Genomic DNA, 18,487 nt, shown 5'->3' on the forward strand with positions numbered 1-18,487 from the left:
AGGCTATCCGTGACCCACAAAATATGTGGAAAAAATTCAAAAGTAGTAAAGTGCAGTCCAAGCCATGTGCCATGATACCTGAGGAACAGTGGTTAAGACATTATTCAAAGTTCTTCGGGTCTAAAGATACTTCCTTGGAAAAGGAATATGATGAATCGCTTAAATCGCGTCTTGATTTACTGCTGAAAAAGAAAAATTATTTTTTTATATCCGTGAATGTTTTGAGGGCTGTTCGCCAGTTAAAGGTTAACAAGGCTCCAGGTCTTGATGGTGTCAGTGGTAATCATCTGCGCAATGGTTCACCGCTTTTGATCCAGCATATGCAACTACTTTTTCAGATGCGTATAGATAGTGCCACCGTCCCAAAATCGTTTTGTACCGGAGTCGTTACAAACATCCTGAAGAAAGGAAAAAACGCAAATGAGTTTGGAGGCTACAGGCCAATTACTGTCTCAAGTACATTGAGCAAGGTGCTGGAAAAATTGGTCCTTCGCGAAGTTATATCGATGTGTGTGATAGACTACAGGCAGTTTGGGTTTCGAAAGCATCTCAGCTGTGCTTTCGCCCATAGACTTCTAAAGCGTATTCTTGCCAAGGCTGATTCACTTGAGTTATCCGTACATATATGTAATTTTAACATTTCCGCTGCATTTGATTCAGTAATCCAGTCTGCTGTGTTCCAGACCTTGCTAGATGCCGGTGTGAACGCCCATATAGTAGCTATGTTATCATTTTGGTACTCTAATAGCTCTATAAGAGTGAACTTGGGCTTAAAAAACTCAGTGAGCCAGTTAAACTAAAGAGAGAACTTCGACAAGGTTCTGTCTTTAGTCCGATATTATTTAACACGTTGACTTCTAAGGTTACAAAACAAATTTCTTACGGGCTAAGATTTGATACTTGTGACTCGAGTTTAATAAGCTATGCTGATGATTTACTTATGTTGAGTTTCTCATTGAGTGTACTGCAGGATAATTTAGATGAGCTTGTATCTGGTTATAGCGCTATTGGTCTACAAGTTAATGGCCAGAAAACGGAATTTCTGGTTTTCAGCTCTGCGAAATAAGAGGCACCAGCACCAACTGTATCCGTAGATGGTGCTATTATCGCACCGTCTTCTTCTCTCAAATATTTAGGTCTTCGGTACGGCCGAGATAAGAAAACTACAAGAACTCTTTGCCTTGATACCCTTGTGTCTAACCTGCGAGTGAGCTATGCTAAACTATCCCCGCTAAAGAATTCTTGCAATCGGCAAATTTTGGCGAGGATGTACAGAGCAGTGGCATTACCACATGTCCTTTACCTTTCCCCGCTTTGGGAATGGTTAACAGAAACAGAGAGACTAAAAGTTAGGTCCGCGTTTTGTAGATATTTGAAGTTTTTGATACGCATACCGCTATTCGAGAGAAACTCATTTCTTTTGAATAAGTATCAAATTCCAGATCCCCGTGAATCTGTGGCAGAACAGGAAACTAATGCTAGAAAAGGTGCCCTTGAGCACCTTTATGATTTCCTGCCGTTGCACGTCATATATGAGCTATGAATGCATATAGTGAATGTAATCTAATCGTTTAATCTTGAAGTATTGTTTTTCGCCTTTTTCTTTTTCCTTTTTTTCTTTATACTCCGCCATGTTGTTGTTTTGATGGTGGGCTAAAATAAACTATCTATCTATCTATCTATCTATAAAACTGAAAGGGAATATTTTTCTATTTTTTCCTCAAATGCACAGTACTGGTAATATATAGTAGCGAAAACTACTATACTCCCCATTGAAAACTTTAACAAAGATACAAAACCACACGAGATACATGACTCCGCCTACACGCACGCGCAATGACAAATGTTTCCGAGGGAAAACCAAGTAGCAACTGAAACTATAGCTCTGACGTATATGCTCAGAGTCTATCTATAGGTCTGACGTGTATGCTCAGTCTAATTATGCGCAATGAAATGTACATGATGTTTGGAAAAAGATTTCGCTACTGGTATTTACTATACTCAAACGCGTCTTGTTATCAACTGGCTCTAATCAAAGCAAATTTTAATAATGTATTCAGGGAACTGGCGCACCTGAGATAATATTTCTCTCTAAACGTGATCAACTGGCTCTAATCAAAGCAAATTTTAATAATATATTCAGGGAACTGGTGCACCTGAGATAATATTTCTCTCTGAACGTGATCTAGAGAATTTCAATAGCATTTGTGATTGTTTTGACTGCCTTTTCCCTTATTTTTGATTAGGGGGTAGCATTTTGAGGAATAAAAGTTATGCTAATGAATAGATAGGTCATTCTTTTACCGGTCTATATTTTTTTTACAGATTCATTCATCATAATTTACCAGCAATTGGGCAGAGAATAGTGAAATTCGTCAACAGTAGAGTTCAATTTCAGAAAACACCTTTTTTCTAGGAAGTTGAATCCTTCAGCGTCAACCTTTTTTTATTAGTGAGCTTCAATACATGCGCTTTCAGGGAAATATAAGATGGATACATGTTTTTCAACAAATTAAAAACAAAAATACATCTAAAAATCCGACCAAAAACACAGAAGGAAAAGTAATAGACTTGATGGCGCTAACAATTTCTCAGCAGCATCCAACGAGTCGTTTTCATAGAATCAGTGTTAGTTCCTCTTTATTTTTGCAAAGATTGCAATTGTATATACTGCATTGAAAAAAAAAAGAATAAGGGTTCTGACAAAGCCGAATTTAAAGCTTTGATTTTGGCCTAAGCGTTTTTGCATCTCTGTTTTTGCGACGTTTCTAGGGAAATCCCAAAAAATTCGGGGATAGTGAAAGCACTGAACAGAAACAAACTGATGAGCCAGAAGAAACGAAGGAAATAGGTGATACCGGAATCTCCACTGCCATTCTTGGGAGACACCTGACAGCTTATAAGTGACAATGAAATCCCTGTGTTATTATAAAGTCAATTTGCTGTAAATATGCAGCGAGGCAGCGAAGTGTATATGGCGCTTTGACGATAAATCACAGTAGTCCAGTTTTTATTAAGAACAAGAGCTAAGAGCTCATATGGCACTTGTGACGAGGCGAGAAGAGCTAAGAGCCAAAAGATCATATGGTATGAGCTCTAACAAAATTCTATGAATCAATAGATTGATTTAAAAAGGAAAATAAGAGGCTTAATGCCGGTCAAGATTTAAAATAAGAGCTCTGAGTCACAAAGTCCTTCTAAATATCAAAATTCATTAAGATCCGATCACCCACTCGTAAGTTATAAATACCTAATTTTTTCTAATTTTTCCTCTCCCTTTTGCCCCCCAGATGGTCGAATCTGGGAAAACGACTTTATCAAGTCAAATTGTGCAGCTCCCTGACACGCCTACCAATTTTCATCGCCCTAGCACGTCCAGAAGCACCGAACTCGCCAAATCACTGAACCCCTCCCCCCAACTCCCCCAAAGAGAGCGAATCCAGTACGATTCTGTCAATCACGTATCAAGGACATTTGTTTATTCTATCCACCAAGCTTCATCCCGATTCCTACACTCCAAGTGTTTTTCCAAGATTTCCCCCTCCAAATCCCCACAATGTCAAAAGATCTGGTCGGGATTTGAAATAAGAGCTCTGAGACATGAATTCCTTCTAAAAATCAAATTTCATTACGATCCGATCATCTATTCGTAAGATATAAATACTCCAATTTTCATGTTTTCCAAGAATTCCGGTTCCCTTCTCCGACTCCCCCGAATGTCACAGGATCTGGTCGGAATTTGAAATTAGAACTTTAAAGCACAAGATCCTTCTAAATATCAAATTTCATTAAGATCTGGTCACCCTTTCGTAAGTTACAAATACCTCAATTTTCAAAATTACCCCCCCCCCCCAATTCCACCAAAGAGAGCAGATCCGGTCCAGTTATGTCAGTCACGTATCTTAGGCAGGTTTCTATTCTTCCCATCCAGTTTCATCCTGATCTCACCGCTTTAAGTATTTTCTAAGATTTCCGGTCCCCCCAACTGCCCCCCCCCAATTACGCTTGATCCGGTTGAGATTTAAAATAAGATATCGGAGTTACGAGGTCCTTCTAAATATGAAGTTTCATGAAGATCCGATCACTCCTTCGTAAGTTAAAAATACGTCATTTTTCTTATTTTCGAATTACCCCCCCCCCCCGCAATTGAGCGGATCCGTTCCAATTATGTAAATCACGTATGTAAGACTTCTGCTCATTTTTCCAACCAAGTTTCATCCCAATCCCTCCAAACTAAGTGTTGTCCATGATTTTAGGTTCCCCCACCCCAAACTTCCCCCAATGTCACCAGATCCGGTCAGCATTTAAAATAAGAGCTTTGAGACACGACATCCTTCTAAATATCAAATTTCATTGAGATCCTATCACCTGTTCGTAAGTTAAAAATACCTCATTTTTTCTAATTTTTCAGAATTAACCCGCCCCCCAACTACCCCAAAGAGAGCGGATCCGTTCTGGTTATGTCAATCATGTATCTAGGACTTGTGTTTTTTTTCCACCAAGTTTCATCCCGATCCCTCCACTCTAAGTGTTTTCCAATTTTTAGGTTTCTCCCTCACAACCCCCCCCCAATGTCACCAGATCCGGTCGGTTTTAAAATAAGAGCTCTGAGCCATGATATCCTTCTAAATATCAAATTTCATTGAGATCCGATCACCGTTCGTAAGTTAAAAATACCTCATTTTTTTTCAGAAATACCCCCCCCCCCCCCCCAACTGCCCAAAAGAGAGCGGATCCGTTCCGTTTATGTCAATCATCTATCTAGGACTTCTGTTTATTTTTCCCATCATGTTTCATCCCGATCCCTCCACTCTAAGTGTTTTCCAAGTTTTAGGTTTCCCCCTCCCAACTCCCCGCCCCCATCAGCAGATCCGGTCGGGATTTAAAATAAGAGCTCTAAGACACGATATACTTCTACACATAAAATTTCATTGAGATCCGATCACCCGTTCGTAAGTTGAAAATACCTCATTTTTCTAATTTTTAAGAATTACCCCCCCCCCCCCAACTACCCCAAAGAGAGCAAATCAGTTCGGATTATGTCAATCATGTATCTGGGACTTGCGCTTATTTTTCCCATCAAGGTTCATCCCGATCCCTCCGCTCTAAGTGTTTTCCAAGATTTTAGGTTTCCCCCCTCCAACTCCCCCAATGTCATCAGACCCAGTTGGGATTTAAAATAAGAGCTCTGAGACACAATATCATTCCAAACATCAAATTTCATTAAGATACAATCACCCGCTCATAAGTTAAAAATACTTCATTTTTTCTATTTTTTCCGAATTAACCGGCCCCCACTCCCCCCAGATGGTCAAATCGGGAAAACGACTATTTCTAATTTAATCTGGTCCGGTCCCTGATATGCTTGCCAAATTTCATCGTCCTAGCTTACCTGGAAGTGCCTAAAGTAGCAAAACCGGGACTTTAGGTTTTCCCCCTCCAACTCCCCCCAATGTCATCAGATCCGGTCGGGATTTAAAATAAGAGCTCTGAGACACAATATCATTCCAAACATCGAATTTCATTAAGATCCAATCACCCGCTGATAAGTTAAAAATACTTCATTTTTTCTATTTTTTGCGAATTAACCGGGCCCCCACTCCCGCCCAGATGGTCAAATCGGGAAAACGACTATTTCTAATTTAATCTGGTCCGGTCCCTGATACGCTTGCCAAATTTCATCGTCCTAGCTTACCTGGAAGTGCCTAAAGTAGCAAAACCGGGACCGACAGACAGACAGACAGACAGACCGACAGAATTGGCGACTGCTATATGTCACTTGGTTAATAATAAGTGCCATAAAAAGAAACCACTCAGTCATAATTTATGACGCCACCTGCTATTGTGTGCCCCTAGGCCCGGGCCTAGTGAGCCTATTGGTAAATCCCGGCCTGGTTCTGACTCTAGTGAAGAACAGTCTCTCGTGAACAGGCGAAGGCGTTTTTTCAAGGAGAAAAGAAAGTCAACACAGTATTCAATCCAGAAAACTATTAAAAAATCAATAGGCACAAGGTAAAATCTAGGATATAAAAGGTACGTGCCTGCCAACAATTCCGACATTTGGTTGTCCTCAGTGATCAAGGGTTGAGAAATCCATCGTAGTACGATTTTGAAATAAGAACAAAAGGATAAAATTATTAATAAACTTTATTTACGCAATTTACATTATACACAAAACACTTGTACAACTAAAAGGCTAAAATTATGAGTTATATTTTGTACCTGAAACAAAAGTGTTATAACAATTTTTCAGCCCATGAATAAATCAACTTGAGTTTTTAAAAGTGGTCTTAGTAAAACATTAAAAACAAAACAGAAAACATTCAGTTAATTGACCAGTCAGAAATTTACTTTAAATAAAATCATAAACCTTTGGTATAGATCAAACAAAGAACAAGTGACATAATCGTACTTATTGAGCAATCCCTAACCTTATAAAAATATCCTCTTGCCTCATTAGCATCAAGCCTCATGATGATAAGCAGAGGTTATTATTAGCGTTTCAAATACAGTCATTGTATAATCATAAAATGGGAAAACGAAAGAATACCATCAGCATGAACTATACGTGATCCTAAGCAATGATAATATTGAAGACATATGATGCTGTGTTTAGTGATAACGCGATGTAACAATATCCATTCTCAATCTTAACAGATAGAAAAAAAAGTTTCAAAATAGAGAGAGGTGGGTAAACATGTCTTGTAACAGATTTCCCAAGAGGGAGGGGGGTCATTATTCTAAAACACGCTGTGCTGAAGAGCTTAAAATTCCTTCCATATTTGTGTAAAATCAAATAATAAAAACATAAATAAAGACCGTGCACAAGATTTCGGAAAACAGACAAAACTACTAATATGGGAACAGCCATGGATCACAATTTATAAGTTTATATTTTATAAGACAATCTTAGTCTTCATAATTGGTTATACGCATAATCTTTAGGTAAATACCTATAACAGCTAGCCAATGACGTGAGGTTATGCAATGCGTAAGTGAAGCCAATATTTCTCTTTAGTATGCTAAATTAATAAATTTTATTAAAAATCCTAATTACAGTTAAACCAATATTGACGCTCTATCAAATGGACTTTAAAAGTTAAAAACTTAGGAGTTAAAAAAAGGATCAATTCCAGGCTAAAAGCCGAAATAAAAACTTTTATTCAAAATATTACCTTTAATTATCATTTATTTATCCTAAGTTCTGGCAAAGTCTCTGGATTTTATTTGACGGTACTTGAGTTACAACTTTGGCAAATTAAGACTATAAAAAATGCACAACAGAACTAAAATTTTTTAATAAAATGAAGGTAAAAATCAGATTCGACGATTCGAACGGCGTTCTATGACATATTTTGGGTTATTGACATAACTGTGCATAGTTTGCTCATAGCCTACCTCTCACCCTTTACCTCTATGAGGACGTGCTTCGGAGTACACTCAACAAAACCCCCATTTTCTGAAAAATGGCGGTTTAAAAAAAAATGACAGTTTCAAGTTCAATTTTTCTGTTCTCCAAAAAATTTGTGCCTTGTAAAGTAACATCTTTGGAATTTTCGCAACCAAAAAGTTTGAAAAAGTAAGCACTTAATCACAACGTAAAAAGAGTCATATCAACTTGCTTGAGCTTCAATCAAAGAACAAAAGGAAAAAAGACGCATCATCAACGAAATTACAAAATGAGCAACAAGTTGAACCAATAAGAGCTATATCTAACACGAAATAGATGAAACTGAGAGATTTACATTCAAAACAAACAATCGTAAGTAACCCAAGAACCAGTGGTTTCAAGGGACGGGGTTCTTGTGGGATATTTTCATTGAAAAAATTAGAAAGAAAAAATCCCCCCCCCTCCACTAGGACATTGAAAAACACATTCCCCCCCTCCCCTAAATTCCCGTGAATTGAAGTCACTATTCAGAATTGCATCTGCTCATATTGCAACTAGTCTTCCATAACACAAATAACAAAAGGAAATTGTCCATGAATATTTCGGCTCTATATCTAAGAACCGTCACCTGCAAAGTACAGATAAGTATAAAATACGACTTAAGTTAGAAATAATTAATAATCTTTAATTTCTAATTTAAATAATAATCTGTACTTTACACAGGACATCTTTTAGATAAAGAACCGTAGTATTTATTTTAAAAATTTTCACTGTCTTAGAATAATTCCTTATTGTCTTGTCTTTTGTTGTTTGTATTATGGAAAGGCAGCGTGCCCTTCGTTATTATTCATAGCTAGTCTTTCTCATCTTAACTAAAAATGGAAGATGAAGAAGTGCCGACACTGTGTCCAATTATATGCAACACCCAGGGAAGGGTACTTTGGTTTCAGCCCCCCCCCCACTCTTCTACTGAACTGTGAACAAGAACTAATAAAAAATAAATTCTGGTTATTTACTGGCTAAAACTGACCATATTCCGGACAAAAACTTATAATATATTTCATAGCCATTTCGTCCGTCGGATCTACACAGTTCAATACACAGAAGAATTCTAAGCTAGGGAACAAGACAGAAGAAGAAATGACAAAAGAAGAAGAAAAGACAGAAGAAATACTGCGGCACAGGAAGAGGAGGAAAGAGAGAATTGACACGTTCACTTCTTTTTCTTTATAACTTTCCACCTTTTTACTCAGTAGACAGAGAAATAGAGGCCGAGAAAAATAACTAGTTATGAGAGCCTATCGGAAATCCGAACTATTTCAATCGAGGTATGTTTGTGTAAAAGTAGTTTGTAAGTGTGACAAAGCAATAATACAAATTTATATAATTTTTCTCAGTCTAGAAGAGTGAAGGAGGTATCTCGGGACCCAAGGACCCTTCCACTCATAATACAATTCGCTAGAAAATAATTTTTCGCACACATATTTTACAACAGGTGACACTCTAATTTTGTTGTATTACAGCTAGAAAAGATAAAGAAAGCACCATCTATTGAAGAGTGACAGGACTTTGACAATAAAAATAAAGCGAAGTTAGAAAAAAAAGGATATCTTTGAAATTGGGTTTCCGATGAAAGTAAATTCAACAACTTTGATTTAAAATAGAAAAAAGAAACAAGATATAAATAGAATTATTTATAGTGTTTTTAAAGTATTTTTTTATAGAAATGGTCAAATGCCATTGAAAGTATTAAATGCCAAATGAAACTTATTTGTAAAATTATACACTCTTGATTAAATATAAAATTATGATCTAAACTAAACGAAAATTAAAATAATAAAATTTAATTTCAAAAATATTGCCATAGAATGTTTTGACCAGGATTATAGAAGAATTATTTGATGTTAGAGAGGCGCAATTTCAATCTTATTCGGGTTCTTCATTTTAATCTTTCCAGATCAGGACCAAACTATGAAGAATCATGGATTTCGAAAAGGATGAAATAAAAAAAAAAAAAAAAAAAAATTCAAGTCTTATCCTTGAAATCCATTAGCCACAGATATTTTTCCTTTTTGGAGATTGGATTAAACTAATGAATATTCCACATGGTTCAGGCATGTGCAGAGTATTTTTAGTATAGATGGGGAAGGGGAGATAATAAAAATAAGAAATTTAATTCAGACTTAGAGTAAAAAGTGCAAAGAAATTCAGCAACATTTAGGATATTAGATGGGGGGCAAGCACCGAGGCCCTCCTCTACGTTCATCCCTGGCTGGAATTGCGATAAACTTGATATAAAATATAGCTGGAATTGAGATAAACTTTTAAGACAAAGCTGGCTATTATATTATATTTTCTAAAGCTGACTACCATATTATGTTTTTTTAATATATATATATATATATATATATATATATATATATATATATATATATATATATATATATATATATATATATATATAAATTTACCATTAAATCTTGTATTTTATTATTCATATTAGTTTACTTATAAATTTGTTTTGAACAGTGAAGTTGGCAATAAAAACCTATAAATTTTTTTTTTTACCAGTGATGTCAAAGAGTCTACAATAAAGGCTCCGGCTAGTTGCCGAAGGCTCTTGGGTTCCATTCACATATCGACGGCAATTTTTCTGTTTTTCTTTTTTTTTTTTCATTCTATTAGAAAACTGGCAACTACAAAACAGTAAATGCATTAAGTGACCTTTGAGAGCATTTCCATAAGGCAGAATAAACATAATACAATTAAAACATATTACAATTAGATTAAAAATATAGTCTTAAATTACCTAAATCACTTAAAGTAAAATCAACTACGAAATTGTTTAAAAGTAAACACATTGAATAAAAAGAAAAAACCCAGGTTAAAACGAATATTAACTAAAATCGTGATCTTTGTAATAAAACAAATTTCTGAAAAATAAGGACAAACAAACAAGTTTTCCAATAAGCTTCCGTACTGTTTCCTCTTTAATAAGTTAAGAGTAGACACGTTACTCAAATATCATTCGGTTTATTACTAGGAAGTTCCTGTGATGCCATTAAAAGCCCAACAGCAGTCTCTAATAGTTCCACGTGGGAGTTCAGTGATGAAAACTATCCAATTATTATCTAGCAAAACAGCAAAATTTTGACCAAATTTTGGCCAAAATTTCGACTATCTCACCGTTTGCTCTTCGTAGCTACTTGTGTGACTTTTAGCACAGCTTCTTCAACATTGTCAAACACTGGAATTCTCTCTCGGTTGGCTAGGTCCGAAAGGTACGCTCTACCTCTATTGTAGTCTTGTATTGCCAACTTGGAAAGCTGAAAATTAAAAGGAATTAATTGAAAGCTAAATTGACTGTCCCAATAGCCAAATCCCCTGTTTAACTAGACTTTAAATCTTGGGGGTGTTACATCATAAACGAGAACTTACTTGACTTAATTACTACGCACGCACGCTCTTCCTCTATCCCTGCTAGCCTCATTTCCTCATTTTGTAGGAAATGGGGTTAGTAGGATGGATGTTTTATCAATTGACTCAATTAATTTTTATTTATTTATAATAAATATTGTCCAGCTAGTGAAAAAGGAACAGAAAAAGGAAACAAAATCGATTTTATTTAAAATAAATAAATAAAAGGGTAAATTTGTAATATCATTTAGGGAATTTTTGAATTTTGTAGACTTTTTTCCATAAAAAAAAAACAAATGAAATCACTTGAAATAGCATAATTCATAATCTAATTTCGAAATGCACAACTCCAAAACCAATTCTCAGGACGAGGAGAAAACTGTTTCGTATACTAAACGCATTCAGGAAGCAAACTATATAAACCAAAGGAAGGATTTAATTATTAAATGTTTAATTATATATTATAATTTAAATTTCAAACACCAGATACCAAAAATAAACGAACAATCCTTGGTATCATAAAGGACGAAGGAACTAAAATATTAGCTCTTTTTACTTATTATGTACATATTGACGTGGGATTGAAGTTAATGTTGTCCGCCATTTTAGGGTGAAGTGATAAGAAATAACTAATGACCATTATAGATATTTGGTAACAACAGAGCTAAGGCAAAATCTAAATCTGATTTAGAGAAAAAATTATAATTTAATCAATCAATATTTCTGTAAGTAAATTTTAAGTTCATATACCTTAAATAACGTTTGGCAAAATCCAGACATGAATTTAGAAAAAAAAACGGTAAGTAGTTTGATTTTCCCATCTTTTTTGTTTTCTAACACCCAGACCCTTATCTTTAACAAAGTCTTCGAACTTGAGATCTGATATACCTTTTTTAATAATTCAGAATTCTTGTGGCTAAATTTTGGGATCAAAATTATAAAGTCTTAGAAATCCTAGGATACAATAATTTTTTTGGAATTGTGGCCGAATATCCTTGGAGAAAAAGAGTGGGAGAGACTTTATTTCCGACAAGCACTGCTTGTTTAGTTGATTGACGTCCCTATTTTAAGTAATTATGATGAAATAATGAGGGTCAAACTGAAACCACAAGGTCTACCAAACTAAATGAGCAGCATGCTTCCATGGAATTTATTTTGCCCCATACCCAAGGCCCAAAACTATCATTAGAAAAATTTGAATTGGGCATTTTATGCCTTGAAAGTAACCTAACCCTGTTTCTATCATAGCTGGGACGCAAGAGCTGGGAATTAACTATGCCTGCAAAAATTTAACTTTAAATAAATTGATAAATTTCTCTCAACTGCTGAAGATGCACAACTCCATGCAAGTGTTACAGATCTTTCTGATTTTTACCATGAGCCCACAACGTATTTTTTCAGCATTGGACAAATATTACTCACTCTATTATATTTAATTTACTGGTTTATTTATAATTACAATAGTCTACCAAAAAATTAAAGAACTAGAAATCAACAATAAGAGCTTAATCACAAGAGTAAACTAGACCTCCGTTGCCTGTGCAACGGGAAGTGTTGCAGCAACTGTGCCCTGTTCCTTAGGGCACAGTTGCGGAGCAACACGTGCAACTGTGCCCTACGGGACACAGTTGCGGAACAACAGTGACGCCAATTCGAAGTATTATGTTTCGAGACGCACATTTCGGGAATTATTTCCGGGAAATCTGAAAGAGATACGGAAATAACGTCTTATAGTTTTCTGCTTAACTTTTGATGGTCTAAGCTAGGAAAGTATAAAACAAACCAAATTCAGCAAAAAATTTAAATTGCCCCGAGGGCATGACAAAACTTCCAAATAGAGAAACCCAAAGAAGGAATTTTATTTCGGAGAAACTATTGTAAGCTCCAGTTGTTAGGAGATCGAGACCTGTCGAGCCACGTTGGAAAAAAAATTCTAGCTGGTCCAGAACAGAAGTTACCTCTAGAACGTCGAAACTTCGGAAATTATTTCTTAGAGAACGAAGCAACTTGGTATATAGAACACTTCACTTCTTCTTGCATACTTTTCATAGCACTACTCGATAAAAATATAAGAAACATCAAAATCGAAAATTTGAGAAAATTCCAAAAAAAATCGGAACGAGATGGACTTTTCCGGAATTATTTCCGGGAAATCTGTAAGAGCTACGGAATTTTGTGCTCAGGTTCTCGAAGAGACAAATGAAAGTTCTACATGAGTTCAGCATAACTGTATTTCTAACAAGTTTATTTCCGAAGCTAGGGTCGTCTTAACTTGACGCCAAACATCGAACGCAGAGTTTCTAAGAAAAAAACGGTTTTATTTTTTTTATGGAAAACTGTTAGAAATTTTAGGAACTTCTCTGGAACTTTTTTACTCTGTTTCATGTTTCCCTTCCCTCTGAAAAATCTCAAATTTTTAATTCTTACCACTTCGGAGCTACAGGTCGCTGATCACGGTGAAAAAAAAAAAAAAAAAAAAAAAAAAAACTACGAAAGCAGTAGTGTTGCTCCGCAACACAATGACGAAAATTGCATTGCCTGACAAAAATTGAGCTTAGTGATCACTTACTTAACTATAAACCATGAATTTCTTCTGAATAACAACACAGTTATTCAATCATGACATTTTTTTTTCTAACAAAGTTTTTTTCCTTTTTTTCCATCTGAAGGAAAACTGACAAATAAGCAATGAGCATTACAAACGTGATACAGACTTATCTCTGACCACGTTGCAATTTCTTTCTTATAGATGTCATTGAAGAAATCGAGGTGTTTATTAAAAATTAAAACTTAGGGGTTTAAGTAGCCACAATTTATCAGATATTTTTCTGTTGCAGGAAACCAATTTGATGTCAGTTCATACAAAGCAATCTTAAGGGCTTTTCCAACATATTATTTAAAATTACATCGTAGCTATAGTTTTTTGTTGTACCAACTAATCAATTTACATTAGTAGCATCTAGATGTAAGAACGTCTTGACCTTAGTTAGATTATGATTTAATGCAATGTAGATTCACTTTAGAGATTTTTGCTAAGCTTTTTAAAGATTTCAGACATTTTTAGAATTTAGACCGTGCAATCAAACCTATATCTAAATATAAATATAGTCTATAAGAAGAGAAAGAGCTGTTTCACCTGTTAGACCTTACCTTAGCTACTAAAAACAAACGAATTATAAGAAAAATATTAAAAAAATAAAACATATCACACTATAATGCATTTTGTAAGCTTACTGACAAATAAAGTAGCAGTTAATGGATTATAAAACAGCTAAGAATAGTAAAATGTGCAAGTAACGTAATGATGCACATAACAGATATATACAGTTTGGCCCAAGAAACTTTCATTGTACAAATTTATGATGGTACACTGAATTCAAAAGTACCATCATAAATTTCCACCACTCAAAGTTATTACATGCCATTTTTGGATTTAGTTTAAGAAGTTATATAATTAAAACAATCCTATTCTTATGTATCAGCATAAAAGATAAATTAGACTCGCATATTTTGGTCCCAGAGCTAAAACAAATTCAAATGTTATTCTTCAATGTAATTATTAGAATTGAATAATATGTGTCTACATTACATAAGCCAGAATTCTGAATGAAAAGGATTTTTTTAAATTAATATGCATACACAAGGTAAATAAATAAATAAAATGATTTTATTTTCAAATGCCTTACACGGTCATGCCGATCAGCGGCAGTTCTCGTCATAATAAGGCACTAAATATACAAAAAAACATATGAAAATCACAGCTATAGCCATCGTCACACAAAATTACACATTGATTCAAAATATCCCAGATCCAAACTAAATAGAGTCAGACAGAGTCAAATGAATAAAAAGACTAATAAACTAAAGCAAATAAACATATACAATTATTGACGAGTGGGTGCAGAATTAAAAATCTGGACGAACGAAGGAAAAAAACTGCTTGCGTACCGCATATGTCGTGCTGGTACCGACTGAATTTTTGGTACCGGTCGAGCTTCATGTTGGGGGAGCCTTTGGAACGATGGGAGATGCTTTAAGGGGGGGGGGAGAATTTCACGAAGCCGCAGATTTTCCAAAATATCGACACCAAATTTAAAAAACAATTCATCACGGCGTGTGGAAAGAGTTGTAAGTGAAAATTGTTTTGAAAGGGAGCAATAAGGGGCTATGGGAGATTTAAACACTACCAGAAGAGCTCAGTATTGGAAAAGAAGTTTTACTAGAAAAAGAATATTATTCATATAAAGTGTATACCGACGAGACACCGGAGTGAATGGCTAAATATCCCAGTCTATATTATCATAGCCCAAACATATATCACCTCCCTTCTATAGAGGAGGTTGTGGGTTCGAGTCCTGCTCGGCTATTGCAGTCAAGAATGGAGCATATGCCATTTTCCTATTTTTCTTTGAGATTAAAAAAATGAACAAGTTTAAATCTTTATAGCAGCGTCTTATTCATTTTTGTAACATTAGGAGATAGAAATATTCTGAAAGCATCAACCGATATTTTACATCAGACTTGTGGAAATTTTGCATAAAATTCATATTTCGCAAAACTGGCCTCCTGCTCTCTTTTTTTATCATGGCAGCCGTAATTGCCAAAAATGGCCTCCTGCTCACTTTTTACTATGGCAGCGACACTGATAGGAAATGTTTCATGGTAAGTAGCCCATTATTACTGAAATTATATATTTCTGGGGTATAGCATAACTTGATAACTTTAATCCCCTTTTTATACGGAAAATGCACACGAGTCTCTAGAGCACTGGTTCCCAACTAGTCTTTGGCCGTGCCCCACTCAGGCATTTCTAAAATCCTGATGTCCTTAGTTAAATTTTGTTATTCGTAAATTTATGTGTATTCATCTAAAGGAAGCTTAAAAGCCAATTTAATTTTTTTGGGGGGAGGGGGTTGTCCTCCAGGCATATTTTATGCTGATGAAAAGTGTTTTCTTTACAAAACACCAATTATGCAAACCACAAAGATATTGCATTACTATCGTGTATCTTTTTTGCTCTCTAAATGCAGATGAACATGACGGCATTCACATGATTTTTTTTTCAAAATTAAGGCTCTAAAGTATAGTCACCCAAAGGGTGCCCATCCTGTCCATAACCCACCAAACTATTGCCATAACTCACTAGTGGGGCCTGCACCCCACGTTGGAAATCACGGAGGGAGAAAAGCAGTATTCCAAACCAATTTGAGGGAGAGTATACTATTTCATTATTTTTTTTCTCAATAGGAAGTTTTGAAAAATTAAATTCTTGGATAAAATTAAGCGAGAAAAAAATATGTATTAACATTCTTTCCTTACCTTTTCTCCCATAATCTCACAGTCATCTTCCAAGTACTGAACGCAAAGTACAACTTGACAACCAAGCGCAATATAATGTGCTGCCATACACATTGCCGCCATGGAACGTGTTTCTTTTGTAATGGCAAATAAAAGTATTCTGCAACTATCCATATGCCGAGATTCAGAAGGAATAAACCTTCTTGACCATTTGGCCGTCTGTGGAGCGTAGTAGGAGAGTCCATTTTTTCTTTGAAAAAAAAAAAACTATCAGTCAAAATTCAATAGCTAAGTAAACCGAATTTCACTATTTACAGAATCCTAATAGGCGTGTCGGTACTTGTGTATTATATAATAAACAGTCGAGAAGTGAAGTTTGGTGAATGCTAATGAAATAAAACAAAATATGATGAAAATACAATACTTTATTAACAAAATTATGAAAACTACCACAAAGAATTATGGAAGCGCCCAGAGCGCATTGTATTAAATATGTAACCTAACCTAATGTAACCACCTTACCTTAGACCTTAGATCCTCCTGTGCCGCCAGAGGCACCCAGGGCATCCACGAAGAGCCGCCAGTCATCCCGCATGTGCGCCGCTGCCCAAACATCTTCCCACTGGGGTTGGATCGTCGTGTGGATGTTCGACAAATCCCGTTGGTAGGTGCGACGCAGCGTGTTCTTGGGTCGACCTCTCCTGCGAGTTCCCTGGGGTTGTCACTCTAGGATCTGCCTAGGGATCCTGTCTTCCTTCATACGGATCACGTGCCCAAGGTATCGCCATCTACGTTGCCGGATGACGTCTGTGACCCTGGACAGGCCTGAGATAGAGCGGACTATCTGGTTTGTGACATGATCCCTCCAGTCGATGTTCAGGATCCTCCGAAGGCAGTTGTTTTCGAAGGCTAGGATCCGTCTTTCTTGTTGCTGATTCAACTTCCAGCACTCACTGCTGTATAGAAGTGCAGAAAGGACGTTGCTGTTAAATAGCCTCAATTTCAGCTTCAGGGAATACTTTTTCGATCGCCATACTGGCTTTAGTCGGTTAAAAGCTCCACTGGCTTGCCCAATCCTCTGCTGCACTTCTCGCTCACTTGATCCTGAATTCTCCACAGTATTGCCGAGGTACCTGAACTCCACGACCTGCTCGATGGTTGAATCTCCGCATTTCATGTCCAGAGGGGAATCGGTTGTTGCCATACTCTTTGTCTTCTCCGTGTTGATCTTGAGTCCAAGTCGGCTAGCGTTTTCACGGATAGTATTAAGAAGATCCTGGAGTTTGGCCTTGTTCCTCCCCATCAAGGCAATATCGTCAGCAAAATCCAGGTCGGCTAGCTTTTTGGCTTCACCAATTTCGATGCCAAATCCTGTACAATCACGAAGTACGTAATCAATAACGAGGACAAAGAGTAACGGAGAAAGGACACAACCCTGTTTTACGCCGGACATGATACGGAAATATCTGGTGTTCCCATATTGGGTCCGAACATAGCATTCTGTGTTTTCATACAATGCAACAATTAGGGACACTATTTTTTCGGGGATTCCATAGTACCGCAGGATTTTCCAAAGCGAGTCTCGGTCGATGGAGTCGAACGCTTTTTCGAAGTCCACGAAAATCAGGTACATTTTTTGTCTCTATTCATTGGACTCCTCGATCATCATTCGTAGCACATAGATGAGGTCAGTGCAGGAACGGGACGGCCGGAAGCCATGCTGTTCGTCACGCAAGTGACTATCGAGGGCTGTCTGAATGCGCCGGAGAATAATCTGTGCGGAGAGCTTACCCGGAGTCGAAATGAGACTAATGCCCCTCCAGTTGTCGCATTTTGTCGCGTCACCTTTCTTAAAAAGTTTGATGAGGGTACTTTTTGTCCAATCATCAGGTACTTTCTCAGACTTCCAAATGCTAGTAAAGAGTGTCAGCCACACAGTCATACAGACGCTTTTATCATCTTAGCTGATGTAACCAACTAAGTATTTAATTAAAATATAGCTATAGTGTATTTTCCCAACGAGCCGAATGAAATTGTCTGGTATAGACAACGTAAAAAGGGGATAAGGTCTCATCTTCGCGATGCAAGTTCTTGAATGTATTATATAATACACAAGCACCGGCACGTCAAACTAATTAGTACTATGTAATTTATTAGTTATAGGTTCTAGTTGTAGTTGCATCAAACTATAGCAATTCTCCCTAAAACAAGTCTGCTAAATTTAAAGAAATCTTAAATGTGAGCTAGCGAAAGTTCAAATAGGAATCATACCTATTTGAATGATTCCCATTTGAAAAATAAAAATATTTATACAGATGGTCTTGTGTCTTTCGTGGGTGTAGTCTACTGGTCGCCTGAAAACCAGAACGATTCTTAATGCTC

At 36.3% G+C, this 18,487-nt stretch overlaps 1 protein-coding gene across 5 annotated transcripts in view; it reads right to left on the bottom strand.

The window, feature by feature from the left end:
* Positions 1-10,024: 10,024 nt before the first annotated feature.
* The window catches only part of LOC136037094 (uncharacterized), a 138,678-nt gene continuing 130,215 nt past the window's right edge, over positions 10,025-18,487 (bottom strand). For all 5 annotated transcript variants that reach the window (XM_065719545.1, XM_065719548.1, XM_065719546.1 and 2 more), the window contains 2 exons: positions 16,127-16,355; positions 10,025-10,716 (listed from right to left, as the gene is read on the bottom strand). In XM_065719545.1, the coding sequence (XP_065575617.1) occupies positions 10,573-10,716; positions 16,127-16,355 (373 nt within the window). In that variant the 3' untranslated portion in view covers positions 10,025-10,572. The remainder of the gene's footprint in view (positions 10,717-16,126; positions 16,356-18,487) is intronic.

The sequence above is a fragment of the Artemia franciscana genome, chromosome 16 (genome assembly GCF_032884065.1).
Source record: "Artemia franciscana chromosome 16, ASM3288406v1, whole genome shotgun sequence".
NCBI lineage: Eukaryota > Metazoa > Arthropoda > Branchiopoda > Anostraca > Artemiidae > Artemia > Artemia franciscana.